The sequence below is a fragment of the Asparagus officinalis genome, chromosome 10 (assembly GCF_001876935.1).
Source record: "Asparagus officinalis chromosome 10, Aspof.V1, whole genome shotgun sequence".
NCBI lineage: Eukaryota > Viridiplantae > Streptophyta > Magnoliopsida > Asparagales > Asparagaceae > Asparagus > Asparagus officinalis.
This window is the reverse complement of record NC_033803.1, coordinates 57,102,956-57,115,414: the sequence shown is the minus strand read 5'-3', so window position 1 is coordinate 57,115,414 and position 12,459 is coordinate 57,102,956. Positions and strand designations below refer to the sequence as shown.

Sequence of the window (12,459 nt, the reverse complement as noted above, 5' to 3'; positions counted from 1 at the left end):
CTGAGCTCAGGGCTTCCTCCTCTATAGGATGGAGGTATGTCCTCCATATTTACAACAACACTTTCCCTCTGCTCAGAAACTGCAACATGAAAAGTCTTCACATTTTGAAATTTGATATTGCAGTACCATAGGGCTCATCAAAATTATCACTTGCAAGAAGCCAACTCTGCAATTCTGATAGTCTTCATCCTGCAAGAACTTCAAGGATGACAACATGCATTACATGTAGGTCTAGTGTTACTGGAAAACTAACAGCATCAAAATAATAACATGAATATTACATTATATTAATTCTAGTGGACCAATGTAGGCTGTATGAGGTTTCTATGTTGTTTGATAAAGCATATCTTCTCACTCAAAATCAGCTGGAGCTAGGCTATCATTATTTACACATACTCGTCATACAAGCCTACGTTTAAGAGCCATTTGTAAACAGATGCAATGGCATTGACATGCCATCAATAACCATTTTGAAAAATTGATGCTATCCATAAAGATAAGACTTTTAAGGAAAGCTTTTCTACTACAATTCTACATATATGCATCAGACCCATCAAAGACAGTTAGACAGGTATAGTTAGCATGGCATTGGCTTCATGAACTTGGATTGGGTAGAAGCACAAATGAGAATAATACTCCTATTGTTGGAGCCTACACTTACACAAATGAGAATAATTACTAACCTCAAACGCAAATTTTGATGTTGAGAAAAGTTCTATACCTTTTGCAATGAAAAAGAGGTAAAATTCTAACAAGTGATAAGATATCAAATAATAATAATAATAATAATAATAATAATATGTAACCCTTACGCCTTGTTTGGTACATGGGAATCGAGTCAAGTGTGAAAGTAATGAAGTGAGGAATGGAATGGAATAAACGCGGGAATGGAATGCTAATTCTCATTCTCATGTTTATATGCAATTAGATAATGAAGTGAGAATGACAATGCTTTTATTTTTGGTACTGAGTAATTAATAAAAATAATGAAGGCACATTCGGAATTATTTAAATTTCTTGATTTCCACTTAAGTGGAAATGCTCATTCCCTGCCATCTCATTAGGAATGCTCATTCCCACATAAGGTGGAAATAAATGAGAAGTGGGAATGGACATTCTAGCTTCCAAAAGACTGTTGTGTTTGATAGGCATGAATGAGAAGTGGGAATGAGCATTCCATCTCCACACATTCCCGTGTACCAAACAAGGCATAATGGAAACAACTCCATCCGTCAGCATACTAGTCCGAGCATACAAGCAAGATTTAACCATTCCCAGAGTCTTAGTGGTACTAAGATGCAATCCCCCTCGAGCACTATGACAGTGTCTTAATTTAAATGGTAACTATATAACCGTCACTCGTGCATCGAGGATAATAGGGAAATATCGAGCCGGTCTCCACTATTCAAAGCATACTCTTCAGGAAGATATATAAGGTTGACGTGTATGTGAGAGGTTGGTTGGGTACTAACGTATGGGATAGGAGAGATATGGAATCTCTTCGAAGAAACCAAACATAGGGAGGTGTCCCTATTGCCCGTAGGATAGAAATAAAGCTACTTGGTTATGTAAGTGGTGTATAAGAGAATAGGAAGATCTCTTCAGAGCTCGGTGGTACATAGGTAAAAGGCGAAGGCTAGTGCTAAAGGGTTTGCACAAAGAGAGGCGTGTAAGGATTTCATGAGATCTTTTCTCCGGTGTTGAAACACACTTTTATTCGGTGCTATGAGTGAATTATTTTGGCTCAATGGTGATCTTGAGCTGGAACAACTCGATGATTAAATAACGGTCTTTCTTGCCAACGGAAAACTTGATGAAGAGTATCTACATAGCATCAACCTGGAGGCTTATACAGTAAGTTAAAGTGATAAGAGCATCATGTATGTTCGAACATTGGATGGAAGTTACACTTTATGGACTTAAAGCCTCTCCTCCGGCAGTGAAGAAACTAAAGCGTTGGAATCCTTCATTGCTGAGCAATGGGTTTTTATCCGAGCGATTATTATGTTGCGTTTACATTCGAAAGCTTCGTGGAGGTGATTAATATATTTATCTTCTTTGTATGTGGATAGATACAATGCTTATTGCTATCGAAAAACAAGGTAAGGAGGATATAGATACGCTTAGAAATCTATAACTCACAAAAAGAGTTCTGAGATGAGGACCATTGAGGCGCTAATGCATATAAGAAAATACTTAGGTATGGATGATCAGAATGAGAGCCTAGAGCGAATCGCACGATTGTATTCATTGATTCAAGAAAGGCCTACATAGCAGCGGCGTGACTGCGCGAGTTGCGGGGATGTAAGGTGCAAGTCCGAGGATGATGACGACGAAAAGTATAGGCGAATTATCCACATCTTTATAAACTTTCAGTAAACAATCTCGCCACACCCTACAGTACGCGAAGATGAAGTTGCTTTAAAACAACCTTGAGTGGCCTAATCTTGACCTACATCACACCTCGGGAAATAGAATCAACACCCTCACCAACTCCAATGTAGATGAAGCGGTCAGATTATCCACAATCACACCAATTGCTTAAAGCCTTGGTAAAACCAGTTCCTCCCAATTTTTCTCATATAATATATATTATATATATATATTATATATATAATATAACTAATATATATAGATTATATATAAGATAATAATGGTATCCTGTCATACAGGAGAATTCCTCCTTGACGCCACCGAAAATGATATGAGTTGATGAAGGGTCAAACGACGACGGTTACCCAAACTTGGTGCGTGGTGGTTGGGGTTTTAGAATATTATATCAAGGAACGAGCGATCGATCACAATGAATCCTCAATCAAATGTGATTTAGCACAGACACCTCTATAACAACACATAATCACAGTATAAATATAAAAATATATTAAATAATAAATATACTATATATATATATAAGCTACATAACCATAGCGAACAAGAAGAGACGAGAGAGAGACTTTTTACTTCAACGCATGATTAATGCGTGTTCTTTTATGTTTTTACCTTGGCAAGGATTCAATGTTTTAGTGGTAGCAATAAAATGGAATGTCAGTTAGCATCTGATAATAGTTGAACTACTAGGATGCCATTATATTTCCTGAGGTATTCAGATTTTTCTTCTATTCAAACAGAAGTTTTGAAAAAGAATTCAGCTTGACAAATTCTGTTTTGGTATAAGTTCACAAAGTGAAAGGATAGTTGCTACTACCAAGTGCTTCAACCATACATGTGAAGTTGTGGTAATTGTTATTTGTTAAGGTGAAACTACAATCAATCATTTGTTCTCCAAACAGTCAAGTCTACAACCAAGGCAAACATACGTAGATGATCTAGACACATGATATGCATACTATCTATTTGCTGATGGTCCAACCATAATAATCACAAAATTTCCAAGTCCAACATTTTTCCAGTTTCCATTATGATGCCAGGCACTATAAACATCAGCTCTTGAAGAGTAAATGAACTGGCTGACATAGTGTAAGAAATAGATGTTTAGGAAGTCTGTCTAACACAAAGCAATCAAAATACCATATCAACTTGGGCATAATAACAAATAAAATGTAACCACCTCCAAAATCCAAATAACACTTCCGCAATTCCTACGTAAAAGAGATGCCATTACCAGCTAAATGAAAAAGAAATTCATTTAAAACAAATAAGCAAATGGACAGAAAAATGAACAAAAATTGAAGGTGAAGCATAGCTCAATAAAAATAATATATGAAATTTGTGGAAATAAGTAAACAAGGAACACAAGTTGAAAGCAAAGCATAGCTCAATAAAGAATAATATATGAAGTTCATGGAAATAAGTGAACAAGGAAGATAAGCTTGGAATGGAAATCCAATATACCTTGCACAACAGCGAGACATGGAAAATATCCTACATTCCATCCAGCCCCCGTCCTGCTAAACCTCATGGTGACCCATGTCACCTATGACTTATGCCATATCTAAGCCACAACAAAAGTTCCACCCCTGTATAAGCTCAGGTATATGTTCTCAACTGTGGCCATTAACTGCTTTCTGTCGTGTAGTTGCAGAGATAATACCAGCAACAATAGGATGAAACATAAACGAGTTATGTTCGAAGCATTATTTCAAGAGACGATCTTGAGAATGGCAACATATGCCCTTGAACCTTGACAGAGCTTCGTGCTCTTCAGCCTTTAATGCTAGAGGCTGAGGAAGCATGGCTTTGAACATGCAATTGAGGAAGATGTTACTCTAATTCAAAAATAGTCCTCAGCCAAATAATCAGCTGAACTTGCTAAAATCTTCACATTACAGCCAGTCTCATGAGCTCCTGGTATAACATTTCTTACTCGGAGGATACCTATCAGCTAAGCACCCGTCATAAAGACCAAAATGAGTCAACAAACAGACTAGAAATCCAGATGCAAAAGCTGGAAGTGCCAATTCTTGATAAGTACAAGAGATTTCAATCCACATTATTCTTCTCGTCTATCATGCTGTCAACACTGGAATTCAAAACTTTTGATCTTTTAGTTAAGGATTTCCTCCTCTCCGCTTGAATATTGTGGATGTATTCAATGAGAATAGCACTAAATTTGGATGTAGGCCTGCTTGAAGAGCATAAGTTAACTCCAAACTTTTTCAAAGATTGTGAGACGTTCTTCTGAATTCTCTGAGAGTGTGCATGACAGAGAGAGGGCACTACTGCTCGAAGAATTGGCTTGCCACATGGCCCATTTTGCCCACTACTGAAAACCATAGACATCAAGATAAAAGAAAATCTGTTAATGAAAATAAATATGGTCAAAAGCAAAGCTCTGACAACTAATATTTACAATATAAAAACGTAAAAACATGAAGAACATATTAAATCCTGAAAATTAAAATTGAAGCCTGCTATTATCAGATGACAATGCTGAATAGATGCTATCTGAAGCAAATAAACTGGGAGTCGTAGAATTATCTCAATTCTGAACGTCATTCTCCACAAATACTTTGATTCCAACAATTCGCCAAAGAAGGCTTTTCTGTACATTGAACCAAGTGGCAATGATTTCCTTTGTAATGAAACTGAAACTAAGACTGAACTGATTACCAGTAAAAGTGAGCAGAATCACAGAACAAGACATTCGAATGCATGAGTAACTGAAAAAAAGCTGTTATATCAGGGTAAATTACCATTTTCCACTTATTCGTATCATAGTGGTAGGATAAACCAATGGACGATGCAACAATATATTGTACATAAAGACAAGCTTTTCTTCAAACAGAATAGGATAAACGGAACCTGACTCCCATTTAGTTATATGAGCAATGGAAAAAAGATGAGAAGCGATCATAAAGTTGACAAAGATCGTATATGGACAAAATGTACAAAAAGGTTCGTCCATTTCATCAAAGGTTAAAATAACAGACATAAGGCAGAAAGGTGTTGAAATTATTTGAAACCCAAACGGCAGCTTATGATAAATTTCTCAGAGAACCACATTCTTTGGAAATTAGGGGTGCAACATGAAGGGTATAATCATAACAAAAAGAAATCTACATCCCTTTGGAGGAACAAGTGCCGGTGGAAAGGGAACTCAAATTCACAAGTAGATATCAGAGGATACAAAAAATCTCTTGAAGCTTTACAAGAAAGGATAAAATATGACTTGAAAAAAAAGATTCCTTTCTTTAACTATTTAGAATTTAGAAATGACCCTAGTAGTAATTGTATTGTGAACAAAGACGACATTGCTTATGTTTTACCCTCAGGTTCCATCTAGTGTAGGGATTAGATGACTTTAAAAAGGCAAGAGTGAGAGCATAGGAGTTCACAAATATAGTTGCCATTTTAAAGAAGATATTTACGCAAATACCAACACTTCTGGAGGGTAAGCTTGGTTCCACGTTTTGGATGGTGGTAGTAACTGTAGCATTTTATATGGCCCATGACACCTGATGTTAAAAATGTACAACAATAAATAGCCTGAACCTTAACCTCTACAACCAAACAAGTCATACTACCTTTTTTTGGAAGAACTTTGCTGTCTGTACATTAGTTATTTATAGAATTTTAATTACAGATATTTACTTCGAAAATAAGCAAGCCTGGATATTTAATCAGTGCAGCAAGATCCTTCTATGAGTCAAAGTCAGTAAATTTCCCTTTGAATTCGTGAGAACTTGAGATGAAACTTTAAGAAGTTGTCAGCGTAAATTTTATGGCTGGAAAGGAATCCAGTATAGGCTTTAGTGGAGTCCAACATTATGGGTCATGCACACTGCACAATGCAGCGCACAGTCCCTTTACACACACACATGTGTGTAAGGTGCAATCCGATGCGAGCACCCAGGTGAAGCGAGCGCACGTTGCACACATAATTTTTCAAGATAGATTATCAAGCACCAAAGAACATGTTATGAATTTTCACATAAAAAGCAATGTCAAGATAACTAATATCTTACTACCAAATCAAAATATACTATCTTAATTCATAATGCAACACAACCAACATAGTAGAAAAGTTCATTTACAAATCAAAACTCAAATCAAGACTCGTATTGAAGCAAAATCAAATAGTAAAGGAGAATGAGTTAGGGTCCTCAATCGGGCTACCCAAATCCTAAGAGGCATATTTCTCTTTCCGGAACATGGATTAGTAGGTATAAAACCTAACTGAAATGTTAAAGAAATAAAAATAAATGAGGCTCTGCCTTGCATGCATCCTGTGCGAAGCGCCCTCGTGCAAGGTGCATGAGGCGCCGCACAACGAGGCGGTCGCATCAAACGCATGGCGCTTCACCAAATCATCAACTTTGGGGGAAAAACAATATTTACCAATTGAGTTATTTGCATATATATACCCTGTAAATCATGGGTATTCGCAAAATTACCCTTCATATCTTAGTATTTGCAAAACTACCCCAAATCATCAACTTTAGGGGGAAATCCCCTTAAAATCAACAATTTATCAGCTTGATGAGTAAAAAGTTCACTATTTGAGAATAAATTTAACACTGCAATTACAAAATACAAATTAGCCTATCACGACTGATTGATTTAGGGATTTTTTTCCCCAAAAATTAATGATCCAAAGGGTCGTTTTCCACATTTGAAATGAGACAGACGACTGGAGAAACCTAACAACTAAGGGCTTGTTTGGGTTGGGGATAATGAGGGGTAAGGGAAGTTAGGGGAATGTTTACCCTTGTTTGTGAATAAACTTAGGGCTTGTTTGGATTGAGGGGAATAAGGGTGAAGGGAACTTAGGGGAACAATTCACCTCCATTCACCTTGTTTGGGAACATTTAGGAGGTGAAGTTATTCACCCTAGTTCCCCTTGGTTCACCCCCTAGGGTACCGTTTGGCAAAGGGTTAAGTGAGGGGTTAAGGAGACTTAACCCCTTCTTAACCTGTCAAACACAACAAATCTATATAAGGGTTAAAGTGAGTTAACCCTCCATAATTTGTCAAACATAAAAAATATAGAAGGGTTAAGTTAACTCCTCTAGAGGGGTTAAAATGAGTTAACCCCTCAAAATGAGGGGTTTACTAATACTCCTATTTAGATGGAATAAGAGTTAACCCTTCTAATTATAAAGAAAATAGTCAAAATCATTGTTATTCCCAAACACTAAAACTGATCATAAGGGCTAAAATAAAACTTATTTAACGGGTTAATAATTTAGTCCTTCGGATTATCAAATGGGCTAAGTACATTAATCCTTCTCTTTAACCCCTCTTCATTAACCCTTTGCCAAACGGGACCTAATAGTGAACTATATTAGTTCCTTTATCCCCTTTAGATCATAACTAACTTAATCGTCAGAAGAATCACTGGAGAACCTAACTCCGGTTCTCTAACGTGTTGCATGCGTGTAGGATGCTCCTCCTATCAGGGAATCAGCCATCAAAGGAGGTCAAGGGACCCTGAGCTCATTAGAATCATCCTTGAATCCCGCTGTTACACATCCATACATCAACAGTTTAGCGCCCACCGTGAGGCTTTTTCATTTCTTTTTGAGGAAGTGGGCGATCCCCTGTCTTTGGACCTCAGAATTAGAAGTTGTCACCGCCACATCAATACTATAACATTCAATAAACTCCGCCAATGATTAAATAAAGAGGAAGTCTAAAGAAAAAGGTGGGATTGTCATAAAATGTAAAACATTTTGTAGGATACCTCCACAAAATGTAGTTAAATTGTAAAGACTCTTCTGTAGATAAAAAAATATTATATATTATGTGCTAACATGTAAGCAGCTCTTGCCACTCAATCTTCATCGACTTGGTAATGAAGACTCTAAGACATTAGTGTTATTCTCATGGATAAGCCCAAAACACGTACCCAAGACCTAGGTGTTGTTTCGAAGTAAACCCAAGGCGCGAAGTTCAATTTCACTCGGACTCGGCCACCCGAGTTCGAGTGAAAGGGGCTAGTATTGTGCCATAGAAATTAGCAAATGTTAATCATTGACACATGTATCAAGCAGACTACACACCAACTTGAACCAGATAGGCGACACGAAAGGCATCCATTCTCGCCAGCCTGAGACAAAAGGCGTTCATTCTCGAACCTTTCGCCGACAACCAGTCACCATCATATTAAATACGCGGTCGAAGACATCATTACACCTCCGTCGAAAGTCTTAATAACTAATTGGACCATGACAACACTTGGTACCCTCTGTCACCATCACATTAATCATAAAGGTGAGTCATGCTACCCACAGCCGACAACTATAAGTATCAGTCAAATAAGCTGACTACATGGGCTCAGCTGAAGTTACATAAGTCTAGGTATAAACATGCACATCGCCTACTGACCAAAAGTACATAATCTCTGCACACTTAGAAGGAACTATATCAGTTCATTGATCATCTTCAGAAATGACTAACTTAATCGTCTGAGGAATCACCGAAGGACCAACTCTGCCCCCCCTAACATGTTGCATGCATGCAAGACACTCCTCATATCGGGAGATCAACCATCAAAGGAAAATAAAAATAAATGAGGCTCTGCCTTGCATGCATCCTGTGCGAAGCGCCCTCGTGCAAGGTGCATGAGGCGCCGCACAACGAGGCGGTCGCATCAAACGCATGGCGCTTCACCAAATCATCAACTTTGGGGGAAAAACAATATTTACCAATTGAGTTATTTGCATATATATACCCTGTAAATCATGGGTATTCGCAAAATTACCCTTCATATCTTAGTATTTGCAAAACTACCCCAAATCATCAACTTTAGGGGGAAATCCCCTTAAAATCAACAATTTATCAGCTTGATGAGTAAAAAGTTCACTATTTGAGAATAAATTTAACACTGCAATTACAAAATACAAATTAGCCTATCACGACTGATTGATTTAGGGATTTTTTTCCCCAAAAATTAATGATCCAAAGGGTCGTTTTCCACATTTGAAATGAGACAGACGACTGGAGAAACCTAACAACTAAGGGCTTGTTTGGGTTGGGGATAATGAGGGGTAAGGGAAGTTAGGGGAATGTTTACCCTTGTTTGTGAATAAACTTAGGGCTTGTTTGGATTGAGGGGAATAAGGGTGAAGGGAACTTAGGGGAACAATTCACCTCCATTCACCTTGTTTGGGAACATTTAGGAGGTGAAGTTATTCACCCTAGTTCCCCTTGGTTCACCCCCTAGGGTACCGTTTGGCAAAGGGTTAAGTGAGGGGTTAAGGAGACTTAACCCCTTCTTAACCTGTCAAACACAACAAATCTATATAAGGGTTAAAGTGAGTTAACCCTCCATAATTTGTCAAACATAAAAAATATAGAAGGGTTAAGTTAACTCCTCTAGAGGGGTTAAAATGAGTTAACCCCTCAAAATGAGGGGTTTACTAATACTCCTATTTAGATGGAATAAGAGTTAACCCTTCTAATTATAAAGAAAATAGTCAAAATCATTGTTATTCCCAAACACTAAAACTGATCATAAGGGCTAAAATAAAACTTATTTAACGGGTTAATAATTTAGTCCTTCGGATTATCAAATGGGCTAAGTACATTAATCCTTCTCTTTAACCCCTCTTCATTAACCCTTTGCCAAACGGGACCTAATAGTATAAAATTTGTTACCCCCAAATTGGGGTGTAACCAAGGGGAAGGGAACTCCCTTCCCTTCCCTTCCATTCTCTCAACTTTCCCTCCTTTTCACTTTATTAAACTTTCCAAACGAGGTGAAAATAAGTTCCCCTTAATTCCCCTTACTAATTTCTCAAACAAGTTTTAAATGTTCTTTAAACAAAACCTAATAAGAGACTAAATAAGCAGTCCGTCATATTCTTTAAACAGAAAGAGAAGCCTACAGTTCAAGGATAAAGTCATAAGCTTGCCAATATTCGGAACATATAGCAGACCAAATCACATTGGCTCCACAGCAACCCACAAACAATTTCAAAAATTAATTAATCCAATACAAAAGAGTATAATTAAAAAGAAAAATAAAGACCAAATGGGAAGAAACCCAAACCTCTTGGTAACAAAAACGCATCTTTTATACAGCGTCTGATCAGGATCGGTCAAAATATGTTGATGGCAGAACCTCGTCAACGGCATCGCCTTCATTTTACACCCCCCACAAGCACATTTACTCCGAACCCTAACCCTAGTTTCGTCGCCAGCCTCCCCTAAACCCTCGTTATCCCGTCCATCGTCATCTCCATTCTCTTTCTCCAAGGGACTGCTCCCGTTGTCCCATAAGTATTTTCGATGCTTAGCCCTAATTTCCTCCATCATCACCCAGTACAGAGATCTGTAGCGCTTGTAGAGGGCCTTTGATCGATGAGATCGACGGCGGAGGACTTCTTCTCGAGAGAGGAGAGACGAGGTCGCAAGAGAAGAGGAGGTTTCCTCTTCGTTTGGGATTTGCGGAGAGGGGAGGAGAGCCGCCATGGCCGAGCTTTCTCTCTCTAACCCCTTCTCTCTCTCTCTCTCTCAAAAGATTTTGATTTTGTTTTTTTTTTTTCATAACGGAGAGGATTTTATCGGTGTTTAAAACCACGCTGATAGTTTTGGGAGTGAATGTTGAGGATGAAGATACACGTGGGTTATAGCGAGAGTGTGCTTTTTTAAGGGGGTGTGAGAATAGAGAGACTGTTTTTTATTCCTATAATAATTTGGAGCTGATCACGTGTTGCGTGTCGCGTTTCAAAATTCAAAACTCGGGTATGGTAACGGGTTCGGGTGGGCGTCGGCCGGATCGGCAATGCCTCAGGACCCGACCTGGACTTTAATGGGCTGGGCCTAAGCAGGTCTGACTTTTCTCGATGGCAGGCCCAGCCCAGCTCGGTTCGTGATTAAGTTTTGCATGAATTGAGCTCCTAGCCAATAATCTTTTTCGATAAATCCAGGCCATGGTCCATAGGCCAGAGACGGAATGAGCAGTGGACCTATAGCCCAAATGAAGTCCTTTAACTAGAACCCTTCAATAATCTTCTTTTTGCAAAAGTTGCTATCATCTCCTCGTCTGGATTTCACTTTCTCTACCTCTTCTTCTCATTTTCATCCTCGATCAGGGCTGTTTGGTTGACAAAAATGCAAGGAAAACTTTTATAGGAAACATATTTCCTATACTAGTCTCCTTTTCTTAGTTTGGTTTGCACATTAACACTAGAAAAAGAGTGAGGGTGAGATGAAGTATCACCATCTTATTGGATAATGTGACTCATTTTTAATAAAACTTATTTTCGGGCTTGTTTAGTTGAGTTTTCCCAAACAAGTGAAACAACAGAAAGTACAAAAATGTGGGACCCAATATCAGCTTTCTCAAATTTCATTAGTTTGTTTGCTATCTAACAACCGGCTAAAATGCTAAGCTGTCCGTCAAATGCTGATGGTGTCAAGGTAAAGAGCAAATCTTTTCATGGGAACCATTTTTAGTGGTTTCAATGAAAAAAACAAAACATCACCACTAAGGCCTACTCTTCCATCATTTTTAGCTCATTTCCTCTCAAAACAACTTAAAATAGGTTTTCAATTTCTGTGGGACCCACTGCATCATTAGCATCTCTGAGTTTGGGTCCATATACACTCTTACCTCTTCTTATTTGTTCCAACCAAACAAATGAAAAAGATACGTCCTCTAACCCTATTTCTCGAGATAGGCTGCGAACCAAACAACCCCTAAAATGGATGGATTTAGCTAGAAAGCTTACTTTGTTAGAAATAATTAATTAAAATAATAATAATTTCCTCAACAAAACCGTATTAAGGTTACCTGTTGCAATCCCTCTACCATCTCTTTCTTCTTCTTCTTCTTCACTGTTGTATTTGGACTTGGACCAGCGAACAAGAAGAAAAAGTGCTCTTCCTCTCTCACTCCTTATTCTCTAGAATCAAACCCTTGTGTCCCCAAACCCAGGGGCGTAGCCAGAACTTGTTTGCCCTAGGTAGCTGCCTAGGGCAAGAAACTCCACCTCTCCCACGACCTCTCCCTCCTCCCCTCGTTTCCTCTCCTCTCCCGCCACTTCACCTCCC

At 38.3% G+C, this 12,459-nt stretch overlaps 1 protein-coding gene across 3 annotated transcripts; it reads right to left on the bottom strand.

Annotated features, from left to right (window-relative positions):
- Positions 7–10,938, bottom strand: LOC109825731 (INO80 complex subunit D-like). 3 transcript variants are annotated; one of them, XM_020392607.1, is made up of 3 exons: positions 10,454–10,938; positions 3,853–4,756; positions 7–198 (listed from the first exon to the last, which is right to left on the bottom strand). In XM_020392607.1, the coding sequence occupies exons 1-2, from the start codon at positions 10,873–10,875 to the stop codon at positions 4,441–4,443; spliced, it is 738 nt and encodes a 245-aa protein (XP_020248196.1). In that variant the 5' UTR covers positions 10,876–10,938; the 3' UTR covers positions 7–198; positions 3,853–4,440. The 3 variants fall into 3 exon arrangements, with proteins under 3 accessions (XP_020248196.1, XP_020248198.1, XP_020248199.1); XM_020392609.1 differs by having other exon boundaries at positions 7–189; XM_020392610.1 differs by having other exon boundaries at positions 3,853–4,723; positions 10,454–10,937.

Coding starts and splice junctions, on each gene's coding strand:
- LOC109825731 (XM_020392607.1), bottom strand. CDS start 10,875: ATGGCGGCTCTCCTCCCCTCTCCGCAAATCCCAAACGAAGAGGAAACC. Junction 4,757..10,453: donor TGCGTTTTTGTTACCAAGAG/GTTTGGGTTTCT, acceptor TTTCATTAACAG/ATTTTCTTTTATCTTGATGT.